Source organism: Aquila chrysaetos, chromosome 9 (genome assembly GCF_900496995.4).
Source record: "Aquila chrysaetos chrysaetos chromosome 9, bAquChr1.4, whole genome shotgun sequence".
NCBI classification, from domain to species: Eukaryota; Metazoa; Chordata; class Aves; order Accipitriformes; family Accipitridae; genus Aquila; species Aquila chrysaetos.
In genome coordinates this window covers 25,248,463-25,268,438 of record NC_044012.1, presented here as the reverse complement: position 1 = coordinate 25,268,438, position 19,976 = coordinate 25,248,463, and the positions used below count along the sequence as shown (strand labels likewise).

The window sequence follows — 19,976 nt, the reverse complement described above, 5'->3', positions numbered from 1 at the left end:
CATGCGCCCCGCCCCTTTGCGCGCGCCCCGCGGCACCCCGCGCCTGCGCCGTGCCCTCGTCGTGCAAGATGGCGGCCGCCCTGGCGGTGAGGGGGGCATCGGGCCTGGAAAACAGCTTCGGCTTTTGAAAAAACGGAACAGTTTTAAGGTGTAAATAAAGGAGGGGAAGGCGGCTCCTGCCACCGCCAGACCCACGGGGGGGGGGGGAAGGGCGTGCCCCCCGTTCCCTCAAAGACACCCTTGACAGGTGTGTTGTTCCGCCCTTTTTTCCACAGACAGCAAAGGCAAAACCCAGGGGCAAGAAGTCTCCCCCCTCAGCCCCCCCACCTCCCTTTATCCTGAAAACAAGCGTATAGTGGTTTGTTTTAAAAAATATGACTTTAATCGGTGTGCTGAGGAGAGCAAGGAGAGGAGGGGTCTGTCTGAGATCTGGAGGAGGGGTTGTGGTGTGAGGAGGGGGGCACTAGCAGCCCCCTCACCTCAGTCTGTGGACTCCAGCACGGACTCGCTGAGGGCCAGGTCCCAGTAATGCTCCGCGCCGTGCTTCTTAAAGTGCTCCCGTGCCATGTTCTCCGTGGGGCACTGCTTAAACTTCATTTCGCCAAAGCTGCGGTCTTTCGCTGTGCCCTGGGAAGAGAAAAGGCATGCTTTCTGACCCATCTCTGGGAGAAAGTCACAGGAAACAGGACTCCGAGTGACTTGGGGGAAGCTGGGAATAAACGTTTTTTTCAGGCTGATGTGTGACTAGGGGGAGCACTGCACAAGCACTGTGCGGGGGAGACACTCCTAGTGCTGCTACAGCTCAAGAAACGCTACGGAAAGAGTCAGGGCAGCAGGTTTGCGTCCGATCCAAAGCTTCAGAACATTGTTTCTGCCTCAGCTGCTGTCAGACAGGGCTTGCTTCCCTCCAGCCTAAGACCCCCCATATTGAACTACACCCACAACTCACCTCCCAAACCAGAGAGCATTTGTTTGTTTTCTTAACAGACTCCTCGTCGGACTCATCATCATCTGAAAAAAAAAACCCAAACCAACCAATAAAGCCAATTTTAGTCCCAAAGACAGAGGAAGAGCTGGGAGTCCCACCGCTGCTTTGCCACCCCTCCGCACAGTTTTACACTTACCCTCTCCCTTTGTGTTTGATGTTTGCTCATCCCATTTTATTCGGTGAAGCATAAGACGTTTGAATTTCTTCTGTGCTTTCGGACCTGGGGAAGAATCGAGACTCAATGTTCACAAAAAGTCCTTTAACCTTCAGTTTTTAGGATGTTCTAAAAAGCAGCAGAAGCCAAACAACACCCACAAACACCTCCCAGCCGACCAGGCACGGAAAATAAAGCCCAGCCACGTTGATCCAGTGCTAACACCCCCAGGGTGGCCCAGCTTTTCCCACAGCCTTTGGCACAGCACTCAGGTCTCAGCCACCTCGGGATTTCCTGCTGCCAAACAAGCTCTTCAACACCTTGCTACTACTTAGAACAGCGCAAACCACAAGGAACCACAGCAGAGCGAAGACTGAGGCTCTCCTTGCTCTTAAGCATCCACTCAGAGCATCAAGGATTCAAATCAAGTGCTTTTCCCTTTGACATCGAACACGCTGTGTTTTCTAACAGGATTACAGTGTGCTCTGCAGTCAGCGCTAACCCCACTAGAGCCATAATTAAGGGAGTTTCAAATGGCCTCCTTACTTCCTTGTCCTTCCATAACCCTCAGTCAACAATTTTCACAGTAATTTTTGCTGGAGGCAAGCTTTTGAAAGCTACGCTGTGACCAAAAGCCTGCCTCGGAAGTCCTCACCTCCTTCTACCACGACCACGTTGACATCTTTGTGTAAAACCACCACGCCTGTTAAGTACAGCTGGCCAGCGTTCGCCTCTATTTTGAATTTTTTTGCTGGATTGCTCAAGTTTCTGACCCTAAGGATAGGATAAAATAAAAACAAAAAACAAAAAATAAATATTTGTGGAAAACCAGAACTATTATCACCAGCCATAAGAGCTCCCTACTCTGCCTTGACTGGGTCCAGCATTTCCTTCTCCAGCGGCTTTAACGAGACCTCGAAACAACACACATTTGTTATCAGACTGCTCAGAGAAGCTGTGTCTGTCCCTTCCCATTCTCATTTCATTTAGATCTTGAGAGTTTCCTGATTTCTGGACATCAATTTACCAGGTTAGCTCTGACAGCTGGGAAATGGCTATCCTCATCAGAAACTTCAATCCCAGCTGAAATGCTCCCAAGCCAACACATGTTTTTAGTGCTCAGCTGTAACAGGATGAGTTAAGGACAGAGTTAACAGACATGTCTTTTGGGACAGTGTAATTGCTACAGGCTGGGATTCTTTAACACTTGATGGAAACCTGATGAGTTGGTGCGCTGTCCTGCTACTGAAGGCTTCTCCTCTCTATCAGCATGTTTCCATAGGGCATTTGTCAGGTGTATTTAGAAAGAGATGTATGGTGAACCACCACCACGAAGAGCACCCAGCCCAGCACTCACCTGTACACAGCTATGTGAACTCCCTGTGACACGTCTTCTTTCAGCTTTTTAACCTTCTTCGCTTTTCGCTGTTCTGCTGTGAGCTTTCTCGCAGCATTTGCTTCTTCATGAGCTCTGGATGCAAAGAGAGACACAGCAATAAGCAAAACGCGGCCTACGGCATACCCGTTACGGCATCGAAATGGATCCTTCTCTTCCTAAGCAAAGAGTATGTTCAGATCCCAAAGCAGCTGCAACTCCTGCCCAGATTTTTGCCTGCACCTGCCTGAATTAAAAGCCCATGGGCTTTTTTTAATCCAGACACCAGTCCAATTCATCCTCAGTCTCTTCCCTGAAAACATTCATTAGTAACAACTGCGACGGCAATCATCATCACGGTAAGAAACTCATTTAATACAGGGCATGAGGCCGCTCTCCAGTGGCGAGAGCTGACCAAGACCCAGCTCCCCCCCAGGCCTTGTTCAAGGCAGCTGAAATAGGCTACAAGAGCAACACGCAGAAAGTCACACTGCTTCTGCTTTGCTGCATCAGTTCAAGGATTTCTTTCTCTACAAACAAATGCAGCACCACCAGTAAATCCATCTAAAAATGGCCAAAAAAAATGGTACAACGTGCCACCTACTTCTGTCTCTTTGCCATCTGCGCTCTAACGTGAGCTTCGACTTTTGTTGGGTCCTGAACAGCTTCTGTCCCCAGTACTCGCATCAAGTTTGAAATTCTTACTGCAAGGGAAACAGGAAAGGAGCTGTGAGAGGCTCCCATCGGACACTGGCTTGCCGGAATGGTAAAGCACAGAAACACCAGGCACGCTTGCAGGCTCATAAACTGACTGTATGGGTAGGTATTGGATCACACCAACACACACCGATACACAGATCCGTGCAATCCCATAGAGGTTGTGCCGCCTGCCACATTCCTAACCACGTCCATGCTTGGCTGCCAGTTTGACGGCTAAGGGTCCACGTTAGCCCAGAGCTCTGCCAGCAGCTTGCCCACCATAGCTGTCACTTACCTTTGGGCTCTGGCGGTGGCATCAGGCCCAGCCTGACTTTCTCTTGCAGCTCCTTCTGGGCTTCTCTCCGAGTCTGTCGCCGTAATTTCTTCTGCTCTTTCTTAGTTAAATAAACACCCAAGGTCACTGGTGTGTCACTGTCCACTGGGAAGAGAAACGAGGCAAGATAAATATAAATCTGCTTTTGAAGAAGCAAGAGAAAATACTGCCTGCAACCGTTACACCCGTACCACACTCCATTATATCCATACTTTATTGACAAACCCAACCTCTGCAGCGCTGGAGGCTGTTTGCACCAAACACAGAACGAGGAAAACGGGTTTTGGCTATTTTTTTATTTTACTGAAAAGTAAAATGCTCTGTGATTATTTTATGTCCCCTCCTCAGGGCAAAAAGGTCAAAAACCACCTGTCAGAGATGAGGAGCTGGTGTCTGCACTGCTACCCCAGTGAGCACAGAGCAGACCACCGATAAGTAAGCAAGCTACTTGTAACCGCTACAGGTTTTATATAAAGTTTCCAAAAACAGAGCAGAGACTCTCCCTCCCAATTTCAGCTATCTTTGCAGAGCTTTCAGACTTATCTTGGCACAATTTCTTTTCCTCACTGGGACAAGAAACGCTGGGCTGCAGTGCTACACGTGGGGGCTTGCATGCTGGTTCACCCCACCAAGCACTAGCTGCTCGGAGTATTCCGTCTCTAGTTTAAAAGCAAAGTCAACCAAAACTGGGGCAGTACCTGGCGGGTTGAGCTGCGCTGGGTGCTCCACGAGGTTTGTGATCCCGAAGTACTCGTCTCTCTTTGAAGATGTTCCACCTTTTCTAGAAAGGAGAGAGTTGGGCATCATTGCAAAACTCCCAGCCTGAATTCCTGCGTTCCCTTAAACACAAGCCATGGAAAAAAAAAAAAAAAATATAACACTTCCCTTGGGCCAGCTGTGGCTGGTATGTGACACGCACAAATCCCTACCCAAAGCATAGATCAGAGCTTGATATGCTGAAGGAAACACGCAGTGACATAGTATTAATGAGTAGGTGTTTCCCCCAGTGGAATATCCACCCACATCTCATGGTTAGGAAGCAGGCTTCCCACAACTCTACCATGAACAAGACTTGTACAGAACACTCATGCTTGAAAAAAACAAACCCAAACCAAAACACACCACCAACTTTGGGTCAAAAAAATCCCTCTAACTCCATGGCAGTCACCTTCTCAGTCGCGGCAGGGAACGCTGCCTCCAACAAGGGGGAAGGGCAGCTGCCCACCACCAGCTCCAAGAGAAACTTAGGGAGCAAACCTAGTGCCCACCTGGATTTTAGAGACAAGGGAGGTAGAATTCCATAGCTCAAGTAGATATGTATGACCAGATTTACCCAAGTGCTCAACAGACCACCATGTTACCCCCAAGAAGCTCCCCAAGTTTCCTCCTGTGGCAGAACTATCAAAACATGGCAAGTAAACTACTTACAAGTCAAGGCCATTAGGGATGATGTAGGAGTCCCACCACTCTATCTCTGGGATCTCCCCCTCTTTCAGCTCCTTCTTTGGGGTAATAAGAGCCAACTTGGTGGAAGTGTGTATCCCCGTCTTCCTGGCAGCCTGCGAGATCTCTGCCTGCAGTTTTTCTAGTTGAGCCTGAGAACAAGGAGAGGAAAACAGCACATAAAGGTCATTCCAAAATAGCACAACCTTCAGGAAAAGCACAATACACATGTACCTGCTGATTTATTTATTTTTAAAACAATCTGAAGCAGACCACAGAAGAAAGCACACAGCACATGACAGCGGAGTGCTTTTGCCGAAGTTCACAAACCTGCCAAAAATCTGGTCTTATTACTAAGCCTTCTAGGAGCATGGAACAATCCCAAAGGAATGTCTCCCTATACGCATCATATCCCTGGACTTTTTCTGTCTAATGAAGCTCTTCTCTCCCCTTCTCCCCAAGAACTTGGGCATTTTACCAAGATTCCTTTAAATCTCCACCTCTAGGGTTATCACTTTTGTGGAAAGAACACTGGGCTAGAAAATTATCTATTCTCTTTGGAAATTTTCAATCTTTTGTCAAAAAAAATAGATTTTGTTTTTCATCCAGTGAAGACACCTGTAAGAAAACACTTTCCACACACATGTTCTAATTTGGATGCCTGCCTTTCCAACAAGAATGGTGTTGACAGAAAAGTTTCGGGTGACTTCACTGAAAAGCTTCTTACTCAAAGCCAACAGAGCATCCCTTCACATCCCAGGAGAGGAGAATCAACTCCCATCCCGAACCGAACCCTCACTTCTGTGCTGTCAGTTAGCATGGCAAGACCTCAAATACCTTCGTTCGCAACCTCTGGGCAATTTTCTCAAATTTGCCTTTTTCATGGAACTTAAAGGTGCGTTTCTGACGCTGGGCTGGGGTTATGGAGACCCGGGGGTCAAAGTAAGTGTTCGACTCCATATCTTCCGAGGGCTTTTCTTTAAGCTGTTGTTTGAACTGCTCTCTCTTCACAGCTCTGATGTTTGCTTTTAGGGTTGGCATGCGGTGAGTCAACTCAATCTCTTTACCAGTCGCATCAACAGTTCGGCCTTGCTCATCCAAGATCAGTGGCGTTGGCTTTGTCTGATCCTTCAGCTCCACTTTCCTGGTGGCAAGACAAGATACATTGCATTAAGATGTGTGTACAGCATTAATGCAAAGGAATGGTGAGCCTTATTTCCACGGCAAGCACCAAACCAGTCCACGACTTGTGAAAGGCCTCCTTGTAACGTTAAATCTCATCTATGCTGCCAGAAAGGACTCAAATCTCATGCGTAGAAGTTGGGAGAGCCTTACCCAAGGAAGGAGTAACCCCCATTTCACCTCTTTAATATAAAATTTGTTCCTTCAGCAGCCATTGAGGCCGCTGCTACAGAACCAACAGTGCTGGAGAAACCTTTGGTCTGACCCTCCATCAGCATTCTGGCATTATGATCATCAGGATTACGCAGCAAATGGCAGGTACTCACGGCGGCGCGATCCCCATTGCGTGCAGGTTGGCCAGCCCCACCATGTTGGCGTTGCCAATGAGCCCCGGTTTCAAGGCCAGCTGAGCCTGGATACGGGCCTGCAGCTCTGCAGCCTTCCTGGCCTTCTCAATGGCATCATTCATGAATGTTGCTGCCTGGGAGGGCTGGATCGTGTTGCCAATGGGGAGACGTTCCGATTGGGATGAAGAAGAAATTTTTGGCTGTTGACAGAGGAGTAAGTTTTTTTACGTCCCTGTTCCAGCACACCTAGGTCAATGTGTCATAGCTGAAATGGGGACCACGGGATTTGCCTGTTGCTTCTGGTAGGTACCTGTGGTGTCGGAGGACTGATAAAACTCAGCTGCTTTTTCCTCTCTTCAATCTGCCGTGTGGCTGCCTCCATCATCTGTTTGATCTGTGGAAAGAAAATTGGAGAGTGAATTTTTCTTCCCTGTAACAGAAGGAGAGGAGGGGTCCTCAGCACCCTTTTACGGCTACAAATGCATGCAAGCAAGCCAGCTTAGCAAGAACAGAATTCTATCAAACTGCTCTAATCAACAACCTCCAGCTGTGGAGAAGCAATCTAACAGTGCAGGCGTTCTCCACCAAGACCATTTACTCCAGCTTATGTGAAGAGAACATCCAAATGGTCCCCACTCAAAGGCTTCACATTATTGTTAGCCTAACGCACAAACAGCAGTGAGCCTTGTGAAGCAAACACAGGCCAACGACTCCAGCAAACAAAGGACAGTCAAAAGCAACTTGCCATTTGCTTGCTTAGCTTGTGATATGAATTAAGATAAACACTAAACCATGTCGGGATTCAAGATCTCAGGTATGGGCAGCTCTGTTCTGGGGCAAGGCTCATGTAACACAGCCTAGTTAGACTGACCTGTAGCTTGGTCAGCATCCCAGGGCTCTCTGATGGTGGGCCTGGAATGACCTCAGGCTCATCCTCCACTTCCTCGAATCGCGGTATGCGCCGCTTCTTGACGCCAGAAGATTCCTTGGATACCTCAGAGTCATCGCCAAACACATCCTAATGTAAAAAGAGAAAAGGAGAAAACTGTGGTTAAAAACAAAGAGTTCTCCTCACGGCCAGTGTTTTAAGATGAGAAACCACCACGCAGATCAGATCCAGCGCTGTACAGTCAGCACTGCGTTGTGGTTCAGAGTTTCCAGGGTGGCACTCGCAGACTGATCTACTGGTAATCCTGCATGAAGCCTGTGCCCTGGTCCCCCACCAGAGAAGCACCAATGATGATCCATCCAAGAGCGTGAAGGACAGTAGATATCACAGGGATATGCCTGTGTAAAAGCCACCATCGTTCTCTCAGGCAGTCAAAGGTTTTTTGGCACTGAGGAGATTTAAGCTCTCGCTCAGCTACCCAGAGAGATGGAAAAAGCCTGCCCACAAGCTGACCTGACTGGGCTAAAATAGTTTCCACGTCTTCCGCCAACTTCAGAGGGTTTGGTGAAGGAAGCTGTGGCATCCTACGTCCTCCCCCCAAAAGGAGGATGCAGCCCCAGACTCAGGACGGGTCAGAACACCTGCAGCATTCCCTCACACTCCAACCCAGCCAACTCCAGCTCGGATCCAAAGACACCACACTCAAACCGAGCCGCTCTGGAGAAGCGCAGCTCAGAGAGCAGGCAGAGCAACAACCACGCTGATGGGAATCGCATGCAGCGTGAGGGTCACAAAATAAAAGGCAAGATGCACTTTACACAGAGGTCTGTGCTCAGGCAGCTGGGGAAGCGTCCCGTTCCAGCATGCCCCAGCTTGTGAGACTGCGGCCAGGGATTTCGTCTAGTCAGTGCCTGGTTTGTGTACGGTAAACTGGATCTGTCCATGCGACTGTGCTACTGTAGTGTGTGTGTCAATGTGTTATTTGAAAAGAAAATATACACACCGGTTGTAAGCGTTAGTTGCAATCCCTTCTTCACTACAACGGTTCATATTCTACAAGGACACTTCCTCATCCAGACACAGGTACTTCTTGGAAAACCTACAAGTTCAAGAGAAAGGACTTGCCCATAGTATAAAGTGTGTAAACCATTATGTTTTAGTTCCTGAAACTTCCCAAGCAACGACCTACCCCACAAGAGTTAACCAAGGAGAGAGAAGGCAGGCCAGGCAGTGTGCTGAAGACAGCTAACGTGACCAGTAAGCAGCATTCTGAATTAATCCACTGCTCGTTGCTACAAGATCTAAGCGTGCAAGTACAAATTCCACTCTAAAACCTGCACTGGGGTGGAGGGGGAAGTCAGTCTGCAAGTATGACCGTGATCTGACAACCTCACTAGACCACCTCATGTTACAGCTGGGTCAGGACAGATCTAGATCTTGATGGTGGACCTCCAGGAAAGGTAATTCTGGAGAGAGGGGCTGACGATTTGGCAGGCAGGACGCCTGTCCCCATGCCAGGAGCCCAGAGAAGAGGATAGGTCTGCTCTGTCACTTCCCAGCCCTGCTTTCAGGTTAGCTGGGAAGCCGAGAACACCAGCTGCGGTTGCACAAGACATCCCAGTGGACACTTCACTGGAGAAGAATCACCTATTCCACACCCAGCCCCATCCCTGCTCTGCTCTGCCAGCATGAGATCCCCTCTGCAACAGGGTGCTGCTCCCTCCCCTCCCCCTGTCCTGCAGCACACTGGCCACGGCCACGAGGAAGATGAGAGGACAAGACAGCCCAAAAGTGGGCACAATCTGAATTCAACCCGTGAAGAAAGGTGGGATCTACATGTGTTAGCTGTGCCATGGGGCTACAAGAGTCACCCTGCCAGGCTGCAGCCTGCAATCCTGCCATCACGAAGCACCAAGCAGCGATGGGATTGATGACGTCCCTATCTCTCCGCCATCTCCCCAAGAGGTCAAAAGCAAGAGGGTCAAGGGGACCAGCTAGGAGCCACCAGCCTAGCTGAAACCTTGCTTTCTAACAGCCCCGTGGCAGCTTGGCACAGTGCGTGGCTCAGCCAGTCCAATACCCAAATTAAAGTGGAACCGCAGCACAGAAATACTTGGAAGATGCTTATTTACACCTCCGTTGTGACCAAGAAAGCTGCAGAAGACTGAGGTCCTTTTAAGCTACTGCCACGCTCAGGTGGCTGGGACACGTGAACCCAAACCTCTCCAGATCAGTAAATTGGGTTGTACTGCTGCTCCTCGGGCTGCACCAGCTCTGCAGGAAGGAAGCTGTTTTAACGCACTGTTCCTTAACCGGTGAATGTACCCAGACCCAGAGGAGACCCTTTCTGGCAGTGGTTAAAGCCTCAGCCAGATAGTGGGAGAAAAAGCAAGTTTCTAACAGAAAATAGGGAGTGGAGGCAGCTCTCTCCCAACACACCTGAAGAGATCCAAATCCTGAACAGGATTATTCTAGCTAATTGAGGTTAAGTGTTGACTAAAACTGTCACAGAGAAACACAGATTGCCATAAAATAGGAACCTCAGAAAAAGTGAAAGGAAACTTAACTTTGTAAGCGGGGAGCAGCATGGCGAGTAGCCCCTTTTAAACTCAGTATGCAAGTGATGGAAAAAATGCAATTCCAGAAGATGGCGAGTAAAGTATTTAAGAGAAGAAAGGAGGTGAAAAAGGTTTCGATGCATGAGACTTCCACCATCCCAGACAAGTGTTAGATGGGAGAAACACCAGAGAGCTATTAAATCCCTGCTGTCATGAACCTTGTGCTATGACAGGGGCTGTCAAAAATCACCCTCTGTTAATTCCGGATGGAAAAAGAAAATGAAAACCCACCAGATCACCCACCACAGAGCCCCACCCACTCACTGACGGGGAGAGCCAGCTGGCAGAGTGAAACGCAGCGCATCTGGGCAAGGAAGCACAACAGAAAGTTGCTGGGAGCACCAACCCCAGGCTCCCCGTGAAAACACAGCACGGCTGACGCAATGGTGAAGAGCACAAAAGAAGGCGGAGAGACGGAGCCCTGTGAAGTTACTCTGCTGAACAAGCCTAGCAGAGATCGTTGAAAGAAATCAAAAACCCAAGCTTCCACCTCAGCCGCCACCAAGGACAGCATGGCGCTACCTCATCCAAAGGTAAAGAGAACCGAAAGGTAAAGGCTCACACACTTCATCATGGAGAAGAGTCTTTTCTCTTGAACTTTAAGCATTACGAGATGTACCTCTCTGGAAGAGGAAAGTGTGGCAAAGTACCAGTGCTGCCTCCACGGCCACCAAGCCACAGGAAAAAAAGCAATCAATAATCAATAATCACCTTCAGCTCTCGCTTCCGGTTCCGGTCGCTGTTGGATTTGGAGTGCCTGGAGCTTCGGCCTTCCTCCACTGCTTCAAAGAGCTTGTCCACAAATCGCAGGGTGGAATCGTCAAGAAAGGGTTTGAGGTGGTCTGGAAAAGGGGAAGAGTTGTGTAAATTCAGAATTCACTGCTTGGGATGAGCGGGAGAACAGAGACTTCGCAGAGACTTCTGTGAAGTTGTGAACACTTATTTAAAGATGGATGCAACCCCACTAATGGAGTGGGGGCTGTGGCCTGGGCTCTGGAGGCCTCTGGAATCTGCGGATCCTGCTGTCAGGACCTTTGAACTCTGAAGGATTAAAGGAGTCCAGGCCTCAATTGGAAAAAAAATTAGGGCTCTAATAGTCAAAAAAAAAGTCACCGGTTAAATTATCATTTTCAATTCCTTTAGAAAAAGAGGCCTTAAATTAATTTTTACTTCCTCGGTTTTTGTAACATATTCCAAGGCTTTTAATCGTGTCTCACCCGTCTGTGTGGATTCGCACATACTCACCTCTGCCTCATCGAGGCCGAGTCAGAATCACCCCTGTGTGCACACCTGCACATACTCTCAAGAGCTTCCAGGTTTGGGTGGTTTTGTTTGTTTTATAAAACTAGCTCAACACAAACCAGAGTTCACACCTGCAAAGATGGCATTCGCCTCCCAGACACTGCCAGCCACCACCAGCAACAAAACCACAACTAGCCACACAGCCCAGCTCCACCAGCAGTAGGTCAGTCTTCCAGGAATAGAGGGAGCGAGACTAAATCTGATTTGAGACTATTTCAAGGCTATTTGAGGATTTGTGTGCACCTATTTTTTTCTGTCAAGGGGTCTGATCACCTCTAAGAACAGCTGCAGGGTCAGGGTTGGAGCCCATGCGACATACCAGCTGCTTTCTTTTTGTCCATGCCCTTCCCGACGCAGTTCAGCGCTGCGGTGACCACAGTGGGCTCCGAGAACCCCAGGACTCGCTTCACTGTTTTCTCGATCCATGGTTTCAGCTCATCCAATTCCCTTTTGGAGAGTGACATCTTTGCCAGGAGCTGAATTGAATTATTTTGCTTGTACCTGTAAAGGAGACAGACGAGAAAACCACAGGCTAGTAAAATAAAGCATCAGATTATCATTGCTTCAGTGCCACACTTTCCTCCTTCATGAGAAGGCTTACAAGTGGTGAAAGCTCTTGGAGATGACTTTTGCTCCCTTATTTTTAAAACTCAAGCTAAAATTAGATCAGCCACGCAGGGAGGAAGAGCCTCAGCAGCGAGGAGCCCACGACCTGAGCGGACGAGATGCAGCATCAGGCCCTGCAAAGGGAAATTGCGCTCACGGATTACTCTGCAGGGAAAGCCCTGAACCTCCTACATCCCACCAGCCTTCCCTCACAGATGACAGAAGGACACACAGCGAGCACCATACCGGTCCTTCTGGATTGGGCTCCGCTTCCACACATGGATCCACCACAAACGGGATGAGAATGTTCGGTCTTGGGGCGTCCCTTCACACCTCGGCTTCTCTCTGAATTTCTCTCTTTTCGTGGCTGCTAGGCCAGTTAGTAACGCACCCCAAGACCCACAAATCTGCGCTCGATAGTTTCAGAAAAGCGACTGCAAGCCTGCCTCGCACAACGCAAGCTAAATAACCCTTCAAAAATATATAGAAAAACCTCACACGTGCCCGCTCACCCTTAATTAGTCTCTTTCCCATGAGGTTCACAAACTACTTTGAACATGTTCCGCTTCACTGATAACTTCGAAGTTCAGCACGTGCCCGGCTGCCTCTGTGGTCGCTGCTTAAACCAGCGGCTGTCGCTGGCAAACCCGAAATTGCAGATTCTTCAAGGCAAAAATTTCTCACCGTTAATCGTTAGCAGTTCTCACACTGTCAGTCACAGTCTGCAGACGCAATAACGTTTAATTACGTGCCTGGGCCCTAATCTGATTTGGAAACCAAGTCTCCTTTATCTGGAAACAGGAGAAAATCTTCTTAAGGAAATATGTTTGACCTCGGCATTTCTTCCCCACACGAAAAGACCAGCAGAGCCTTGACATTAATGTGGGTCTATTTTAACAGAAATCCCATCAAATACAGTTATCATTCCTGAAACTGCGAGTTAAGAGCCCGGGCATTAGTTCTAATGATTTAGGGTCTGTGAACAGCAGCCAAGAGAAGCAAATCTACAGGTTTAAAGCAGCGATGAGGGGACTCACGCTCTCCCTGGAGAGCCCTTCCCTCTCTGCAGCCAAATGCCTGAAAATCTCCATGGCCTGCTACTTTTTACAGCAGGTTTCTGACAGATATATTCAAAAGTAGCATCAAATACAGCCCGAAACAACATCATTACAGAATTTCACCTGTAAGTTCTGACTTTGCAGTACATAATGCTTCGGGACAAAGCCAGAGGTTCAAAACAAGTGGAAATAATTAATTACTACGCTGACGCATCGATGGCTTCATGCACATATGCTATTAAACACAGAACTTATATAATTAGGGCTTGTTTTAACTTCTATATTAATCTTCAACTTCTGTAATCTAATAAGGACTGGCAGAGGAGCGCAACAGGTTTAATGGCGTTCTGCTCAGAATATCGGGAGAGCAAACCCAGTCCGTAAGGAACGCCTCCATCAGCGCCCCGAGCGCCCTCAGGGACTCCTGGGCAGACATGGAGTATCAACAAGGAATCCGGTGGGGAAATAACACCTATAGGAGATTTTAAATGTATATATATATTTAGAAAGACACAGGCACTAACCGTCTTCTCTGTGTTACTTCCCAGAACAGCGAGAACCTGAAACTGATGCTTCCGCGGCGCTGTCAGCCAAACTGCTGCCTTCAGAGATTAAAAAAACCCCACAAAAACAACAACAAAAAAAGAACAATAACAAAAAAAAAGAAAAAGTTCAGCTCCGCTGTGTCAATCCTGCCCCAAGCCAGAACGCCGGCAGAGGCTCCGGCCGCGAGAGCCCGGTCGCGGCTTCGCACGCCCCGGTTGCTACGGAAACGCTCGAATTCGGCGTTGGAGATTCCCCGGTGACTCCCCAACCTCCGCTGGTACCCGCGGAGGCCGGTCCCCTCCCGCACGGCCCCAGCTTCCCACCGCTACCGGAGCCGGCGGCTCGGTCCAGCCCGGCGGAACCCGCGTTGCCCGCCCCCCTCCCCGTTCCAGCCCCGGCCTCACCGGGGGAGGCGGCCCCAGGGCGGAGGGACCGCGGCGAAGGGGCTCCGCGTTGGCTGGCGCCGGTGCCGGGCCCCGGTGCCGCCTCAGGCGCGGCCTCCCCGGTACCCCAGTCTCCCCTCAGCCGCGTCCCCGCCCTCCCCCGGCACCCTCCTCCCCTCGGAAGCGACCCCCCTACCCTCTTTCCCTCACCGGAGCGGGCGGGGCGGGGTGCGACCCCCCGACAGGCCCCGGCCCGGTCAGCGGCGGCGGCGGCAGCCCTGACGGCGACGGCACGTCGGGGCGGAAGCGGAAACGGCCGCGCGGCGCCTGCGCGCCCACTCGCGCAGGGGGCGACGGGAAGGAGAAGGCCTGGCGTGCGGGGCAGGGGCGGGGCATCCAATACCGGGCTCTCTCGGCACCGCCCACATCACATGACTAGAGACACCACCAGCCCCGCCCCCCCCGCCTTTTTCCCGCTCTCGCAGCCAGCGCGTGAACCGCCGCCACGTTTCCGCGGGCAGCTTGGTCACGGCCTGCCTCATCCGCCGCAATTAATGAAAGCTAAATTAAAACTCCGCTAAGGGCAAAGGCCTTTATTGGGGGGGCGGCTCCTCCCAACCCCTAGCAGCCCAGCCAGGGGTCCTGCCGGCTGCCTCGCGCCAAGAAGCTGATCTTCCGCCCCATCTCGGCATTGTAGACCCGCCGGCATGCCTCGTAGGCCAGGCGCTGCCGCCGGCGGCACGGCTTCTCATAGTACCGCCGCCGCCGCACCGTCTCCACCAGCCCATCCTGCGAGAGGATCCTGGGGAGGGGGGAGACAGGGTGAGATGAGATGCTCCCCCTCCCGCCCGAGACACACAGGGCACCCCACCCTTTCTGTAAACAAGCTAGCAGCCAATCAAAACCCAAGGGATTTGGTTAAAATTGGGTCTCACTTCAGGATTTTGAACTCCCCCGCATTGATTCCAACTGCACCCCCCACAGCTGAAGCGTTTCTGATGATTTTGGTTTTTTTTTAATCCCAAAAGAGGAAGAAAAGGTGCTGGGATGTGTGAGGATGGGGAAGGGGGAAAACACCCCCCCCCAGCTAAGACCAGATACAACTCAGTACACGCCAGGCCCAGCTGCAGCAGTGCCACAGGGACACCACGTTCCCCCAAGGTCCATCAGCCACCCCGGCTTGTTTTCCTCCCGGCAACAGGCCGAGGATAACAAGGAGGTGAACGAGCACCCTTGGAGCTTCGTTAAGCTGTGACGAACGAAGGTGGGCGTGGCAGGTGACAGCTACGGCAGGTGACAGTGCAGCTTCCTCCTCCTCCTCTTCCCTTGCGAGGCACCGTCACCGACCGCCAACCCTCCAAACCCCCAGTGATGCCGCTGCCCACACTCCTGCCGACTTTTCCACCAATTTGCTGGAGAGTTCCGTTCAATTCCACTAAATTGGCGGCAGGGTGGAGCGCCAGCAGGAAAAGCTTCTGAGGCCTTGAGTGGAGAGAAAAAACTCCAATACTGCACGTTCCAACCCCAACTCACGGGGGTAAAATGGGAGGCAAACCCCCTGTGGTTACCAGGGAGGGACTGGAGGAGGAGGACAACCCCAACCCGTAACTAATTACACCCAGTTTACTTAACAGGACCCTCCCCACCCCGCCTGGGTCCTTGTCTGGTAACCGGCTCTTGGCCGAGCTGCGGGGTTCCCCCCCCGGGACAACCGGCACCCCCCAAAGCCCACCGGGGGCCCCCCCCCACCTGTTGAGAGCACCGTAGGCTGCTTCTACATTCCCGTTCTGGACCATGACGGTGCGGCCCAGGAAGCGGAGGTGGTTCGCCATGGCGGCCGCCGCTCTGCGGGGGGGGAGGAGGGGGAACGGAACGGAACGGGACGGGTGGGCCCGGGCCCCGAACCCCCGGTGGGGCCGGCTCTTCCTCCTCCCCCCGGCCCGTCCCCCGCCCCCCCTCACGGCTGGACCTGGTAAGGCCGCTCTCCCCCCTCACGGAAGAACCCGGTAGGACCCCCCCACCCCCAGAGGCCCCAGCAGAGCCGCTCTGTCCGGTCCCGCCCCGGAGGAACAGCGACCGCTCCACTCACCACGCCGGAAGAGGAAGTGGCTCCCGGCACTGGGAGGCGGGGCTTGGGGAGGGTCCGAGATGGGACGGCCGGGGTAGGGGCGGGGCTTAGGTGGCAGGGGGGTCGGATGGGCGGGGCTTATGAGACAGGGGCGGGGCTTAGTGTGGAGGTCACGGGGCGTAGCTGGGATGTGGAGCACGGGGGCAGGGGGCAGGGCTTAGGGTGCGGGTCACGGGGTCAAAGGTCAGGGACGGGATGGGGGGCACCGGGCCCTGGGGAGCGGTGGGGACTGTTGGGGGGCACCAGGCCCCAGAGGGCCAGGCTGGGGCGGGGGGCAGGGGGACGTGTGGGGCCAGACTTTGGGGGGGGACCAGGCCTGGCCCTCCCCCATCTGCCCCTGCCCCACACCGGGGGGGGGGGCAGGAGGCACCATCGGGGGCACACGAGGGTCCCAACACAGAGGACCAGGCGCAGGGTGGGGCGGCTCCGACCCCCCCCCCAGGGACAAGACAACCCCCACCCCCCCGGCCCCCCCCCAGGGGACACAGAGGACACCGGCACCGGGTGGCCCCGGCCGCTCCCGCGGCATTTATTGCTTCCAGCAGGGCCGAGCCATGGGGCAGCCCCACTTGCAGGGGGACACAGACACACACACCCCACCCCAGCCCTCCCCAAAACGCCAGGCGGGGGGGGGGAAAGGCACAAGGCCAGTGGGGAGGCCAGCCCCCCCATCCTGTGCCCCCCTCCCCTCTGCACCGAGGCACGACCCCCCTGCCCGGGGAGGGGGCTCTGCTCTGGTGAAGGCACGTACCCCCCCTCCCTGCCCTGTGGTTTTGGGGGTCCCTGGGGGGGCGGGGGAGGTCTTGGGGTCCCCCCATGGGATGGCCCCGCCTGCCCGCAGGTCTCACTGTCCACAATTTAAAAAAAAACAAACAAAAAAAAAAAAACATCCAAAAAAAAAGGCAAAACCCGAGAAATCCAGGAGACACCCTCCCCGGCTTGGGGGGGGGTCACACATCCGGCGCCATGGGGGACACGGGGGTCCCGGTCTGGCACTTGGGGTGCTCCCCTCGATGTGATGTCCCCGACGTCCCCGTGGGGTTGGAAGGGGGGACGTCCCCAGGCAGACGTCGACAACGGGGTGCTCCGGGGGGGGCCGGCGGGGGGTCGGCGACGAGGAGGGGTGGCGGCGGCAGGGGAGGGGGCTGGATCCTGTGCAGGCTTGGGGGCGACGTGGGGGAACCAGACCCTCAGCATCCCCTCAACCTGCAGCAGTGTCCCCAGGTAACGGGCGCTGCGGGGGGAGAGAGTGAGCTGTCACCCTGCTGCTGGTGGTGGGGGGAATGATGGGCACCCCATGGAGGGGGGGTGTCCCTTTGCCCCCCCCCTCCTTCCTCTTCTGGGGACTCTTGAGGGGGGCCACTCACCCCATTTCTGGCTTCTGTAGGACTCCTATGATCCGCTGGATCCGGTCCATGGCCACGCTCTGCTGGAAGCTGCTCAGCCCTGGCGAACCCCAAAAATCTGGGAATCCTCCTTGGGGGGGGGTAAAGGGGGTAGGAGGGTTGGGGGGGGGGCACCCACCTCTGTCGTATCGCCCCCGTTTCAGCCCCTCCAGCAGCTCCGCCAGCGGCCGGATGAAGCCCCGCAGCTCCTGGCACTACGAGGAAGAGGAGGAGGATGGCGGCCGGGCTGGATTCAGACCAACGAGGGGGTGTCATGTTCCCCCCCGCCAACCCTGCTTACCCCCCCTCACCCCCCACCTGTTTCAAGTGGGGAAACTGAGGGAGAGATGCATTTTTAGGGGACCAAGCACTGCCCCCCCCCCCCCAGGTTTGGGGGTGCTCCTTCATTTTGCTGCCAAAAACTCACTTTTTGGGCAAAGAGGCGATCGCCGTCGCTGGGAGGGCTGTCCCCCCCATCCCCCTTCCGGGGTCGTTTCCCCCCTCGGGGTGACGAGGACAATTCGGGGGGTGCTCGGTCCGGGCCCCCCGGCCGCTTACGGCTCCATTCAGTTTTGGGGGGGGTCGGGGGGGGGGCCACTGGCCTCGGCTTCGCTGTCAGAGGAGGGGTCACCCGGGCTGGAGGTGGGAGAGCCGCAAGAGCAGGCACGGGTGGCGGGGTCCATGGTGGGGGGGGGCAGGGTGGGGCCCCCCCGGAGGAGCCTCTCGCTGGGTTCAGCTCCTGTGGTGCCGCCTGGGTGAGGCTGCCTGGCGGGGGGGGGGGGGGGGGGGGGAGAAAAAAAAGGGGGAAAAAGGGGAAATTGGGCAAAAAGAGAGATATTGCCGTGTGCCCCCATGGGGGGTCGTGTGTGTCCCCTCCCCGCCCGGGGGCACCTCCCGGCACGGGGGGGGGGGGGGGGACTGCAGGAACCGACCCGGCACCGGGACCCTTCACCCAGGATGGGGCCCCCCCCACCCCTACCACCGGCACCAAGACACCCCCCCTCCCTCACCCGGTCCCAAGACTCCCCAGCACCGGGACCACCCCCCTCCCCCCAGAACCCCCCCACCCAAGGTGGGGACCCGCCCAGCACTGGGACCCCCAGAATCAGGACCAGGACCCCCGCCACGGCCCCAGGACCCCCCCCCACGGGTGGCGACCCCTCACCTGCCACCCCGGGTCCCCCATACTCAGCACTGAGACCCCCCCCAACCAACCGGTCCCGGGACCGACCCGACCCCTCTCCCAGCCCCGGGACCCCCCCCCAACCGGCCCCGGCCACCCCGGATTCCACCTGCTCCCGGCTGCAGCTGTCCCGGTGCCGGTGTCCCCGTCCCGGTGCCGGTATCGCCGTCCCGGTGCCGCTGTCCCTGTCCCGGTGTCTCCGTCCCTGTCCCGGTGTCGCTGTCCCGGTGTCCCCGTCCCGGCGCCGGTGCCGGTTCCGCCCCGGCTGCGGCGGCCCCCACGCGGACACGTGCGCGGCCGCACGTGCCTCCCGCTGGGCCCCGCCCCCCCCGCTCACTCATTGGTCACCGCTTCCCGGCAGCGGGAGGAGCTTTAGCGTCCCGCCCCTCCACCTCGTTTCCATTGGTCCGCCACGACGCCGGAGCTGCCCAATGCGGACGCCGCCCTGCGTGGATTGGCCGGGAGGGTGGGGCCGGGCCACGCCCCTCCATGTGGCGACACGGGGGGCGCGGCGCGGGGCTCCGCCCCCTAGCGGGCCGTGGCGGGGCCGGGGGCCGCGACGGGTCACGGGGGTCCCCGGCCACGCCCCCGCCGCGCGACGGAGGCACGAGGAGCCCCCCCGCTCCGCCTGGAGCCTCCAATGGGCGGTGGCTTCGGCCGCGCGTCACGGCCGGCCCGGCCAATGGCGGCTGGGGGGGGGTGGGCCGGCCTCGCCTCGGCGCCGTTACATAATGGAGGAAGGCAGGCGCGTGGGCCCCCACGTGGGGGCGGGGCGCGCGGGGGCGGGGCACGCGTCTGGGCGACGTCAGCGCGCGCGCCCACGGGAGCGGTCGCGGGGCGGGGCGTCCTGGGCGCGCGCGGTCCTCGGCCCCGCCGGCCACCGCGGGGGGGGAGGGCGGCGGGGACACCGGCAAAGAGGGCGGGGCTAGAAAGGGAGCGGGGTGAGGCCAGCTCGTGCAGGGTCCGCCCCCGCCCCAGGGCCCCCCCATAGCCCCCAGCCCCCCCCCAGCTTACAGCTCTCCCCCCGAGCCCCACAGCACCCCCAGCCCCAAACCCCACAGCACCCCACAACCCCAGACCTCCCAGCCCCACAGCTCCCTCCCCAAACCCCACAGCACCCCCAGCCCCCCCCAAGTCGCCAAGCCCCACAGCCCCCCCCGAGGCCCCCACCCCACAACCCCATAGCCCCCAGCCCCACAGCACCACCACAGCTCACAGCCCCCCCCCGGAGCCCCACAGCATCCCTAGTCCCCCCAGCCCCTCCCCACAACCCCAGAGCTCCCAGCCCCACAGCCTCCCCCGGTCCGCACGCCCCGACGCCCCGGGGATGGACCCTCCATCCCTCCCCATTCCCCC

General features: G+C 55.4%; 2 protein-coding genes across 10 annotated transcripts; both read right to left on the bottom strand.

The window, feature by feature from the left end:
- Nucleotides 1-359: 359 nt before the first annotated feature.
- Nucleotides 360-14,270, bottom strand: PRPF3 (pre-mRNA processing factor 3). Of its 7 annotated transcripts, none has more exons than XM_030025913.2 (17): nucleotides 14,135-14,270; nucleotides 13,520-13,597; nucleotides 11,651-11,832; nucleotides 10,741-10,871; nucleotides 7,394-7,540; nucleotides 6,833-6,916; nucleotides 6,502-6,722; nucleotides 5,831-6,137; nucleotides 4,979-5,145; nucleotides 4,249-4,331; nucleotides 3,512-3,655; nucleotides 3,122-3,221; nucleotides 2,500-2,613; nucleotides 1,798-1,916; nucleotides 1,125-1,208; nucleotides 950-1,011; nucleotides 360-627 (listed from the first exon to the last, which is right to left on the bottom strand). In XM_030025913.2, exons 3-17 carry the CDS (start codon nucleotides 11,793-11,795, stop codon nucleotides 481-483), a joined length of 2,055 nt encoding a protein of 684 aa, XP_029881773.1. In that variant the 5' UTR covers nucleotides 11,796-11,832; nucleotides 13,520-13,597; nucleotides 14,135-14,270; the 3' UTR covers nucleotides 360-480. The 7 variants fall into 7 exon arrangements, with proteins under 7 accessions (XP_029881773.1, XP_040982086.1, XP_040982085.1 ...); XM_041126152.1 differs by having other exon boundaries at nucleotides 13,520-13,593; nucleotides 14,135-14,243; XM_041126151.1 differs by lacking the exon at nucleotides 14,135-14,270 and having other exon boundaries at nucleotides 13,520-13,838.
- A 232-nt stretch (nucleotides 14,271-14,502) lies between these two features.
- On the bottom strand, nucleotides 14,503-19,070 carry MRPS21 (mitochondrial ribosomal protein S21). Of its 3 annotated transcripts, XM_030025919.1 has the most exons (5): nucleotides 18,730-19,070; nucleotides 17,865-18,202; nucleotides 17,577-17,652; nucleotides 17,420-17,498; nucleotides 16,558-17,286 (listed from the first exon to the last, which is right to left on the bottom strand). In XM_030025919.1, the coding sequence occupies exons 1-5, from the start codon at nucleotides 18,959-18,961 to the stop codon at nucleotides 16,911-16,913; spliced, it is 1,101 nt and encodes a 366-aa protein (XP_029881779.1). In that variant the 5' UTR covers nucleotides 18,962-19,070; the 3' UTR covers nucleotides 16,558-16,910. The 3 variants fall into 3 exon arrangements, with proteins under 3 accessions (XP_029881781.1, XP_029881782.1, XP_029881779.1); XM_030025921.2 differs by lacking the exons at nucleotides 16,558-17,286; nucleotides 17,420-17,498; nucleotides 17,577-17,652; nucleotides 17,865-18,202; nucleotides 18,730-19,070 and adding exons at nucleotides 14,503-14,726; nucleotides 15,674-15,769; nucleotides 16,014-16,103; XM_030025922.2 differs by lacking the exons at nucleotides 16,558-17,286; nucleotides 17,420-17,498; nucleotides 17,577-17,652; nucleotides 17,865-18,202; nucleotides 18,730-19,070 and adding exons at nucleotides 14,503-14,726; nucleotides 15,674-15,769; nucleotides 15,894-15,939.
- Nucleotides 19,071-19,976: the final 906 nt, after the last annotated feature.

What these genes read in the sequence shown, in the direction of transcription:
- PRPF3 (XM_030025913.2), bottom strand. Translation starts at nt 11,795, where the DNA reads ATGTCACTCTCCAAAAGGGAATTGGATGAGCTGAAACCATGGATCGAG. An exon ending in GCCACCGCCAGAGCCCAAAG is followed by an intron (nt 3,222 to 3,511) that starts GTAAGTGACAGC and finishes TTTCCCTTGCAG; the next exon opens with TAAGAATTTCAAACTTGATG. An exon ending in ATCAAACACAAAGGGAGAGG is followed by an intron (nt 1,012 to 1,124) that starts GTAAGTGTAAAA and finishes TTTTTTTTTCAG; the next exon opens with ATGATGATGAGTCCGACGAG.
- MRPS21 (XM_030025919.1), bottom strand. Translation starts at nt 18,961, where the DNA reads ATGAGTGAGCGGGGGGGGCGGGGCCCAGCGGGAGGCACGTGCGGCCGC. An exon ending in ACAGCTGCAGCCGGGAGCAG is followed by an intron (nt 18,203 to 18,729) that starts GTGGAATCCGGG and finishes CCCCCCCGCCAG; the next exon opens with GCAGCCTCACCCAGGCGGCA. An exon ending in ACGGGGGCGATACGACAGAG is followed by an intron (nt 17,499 to 17,576) that starts GTGGGTGCCCCC and finishes GGGGTTCGCCAG; the next exon opens with GGCTGAGCAGCTTCCAGCAG.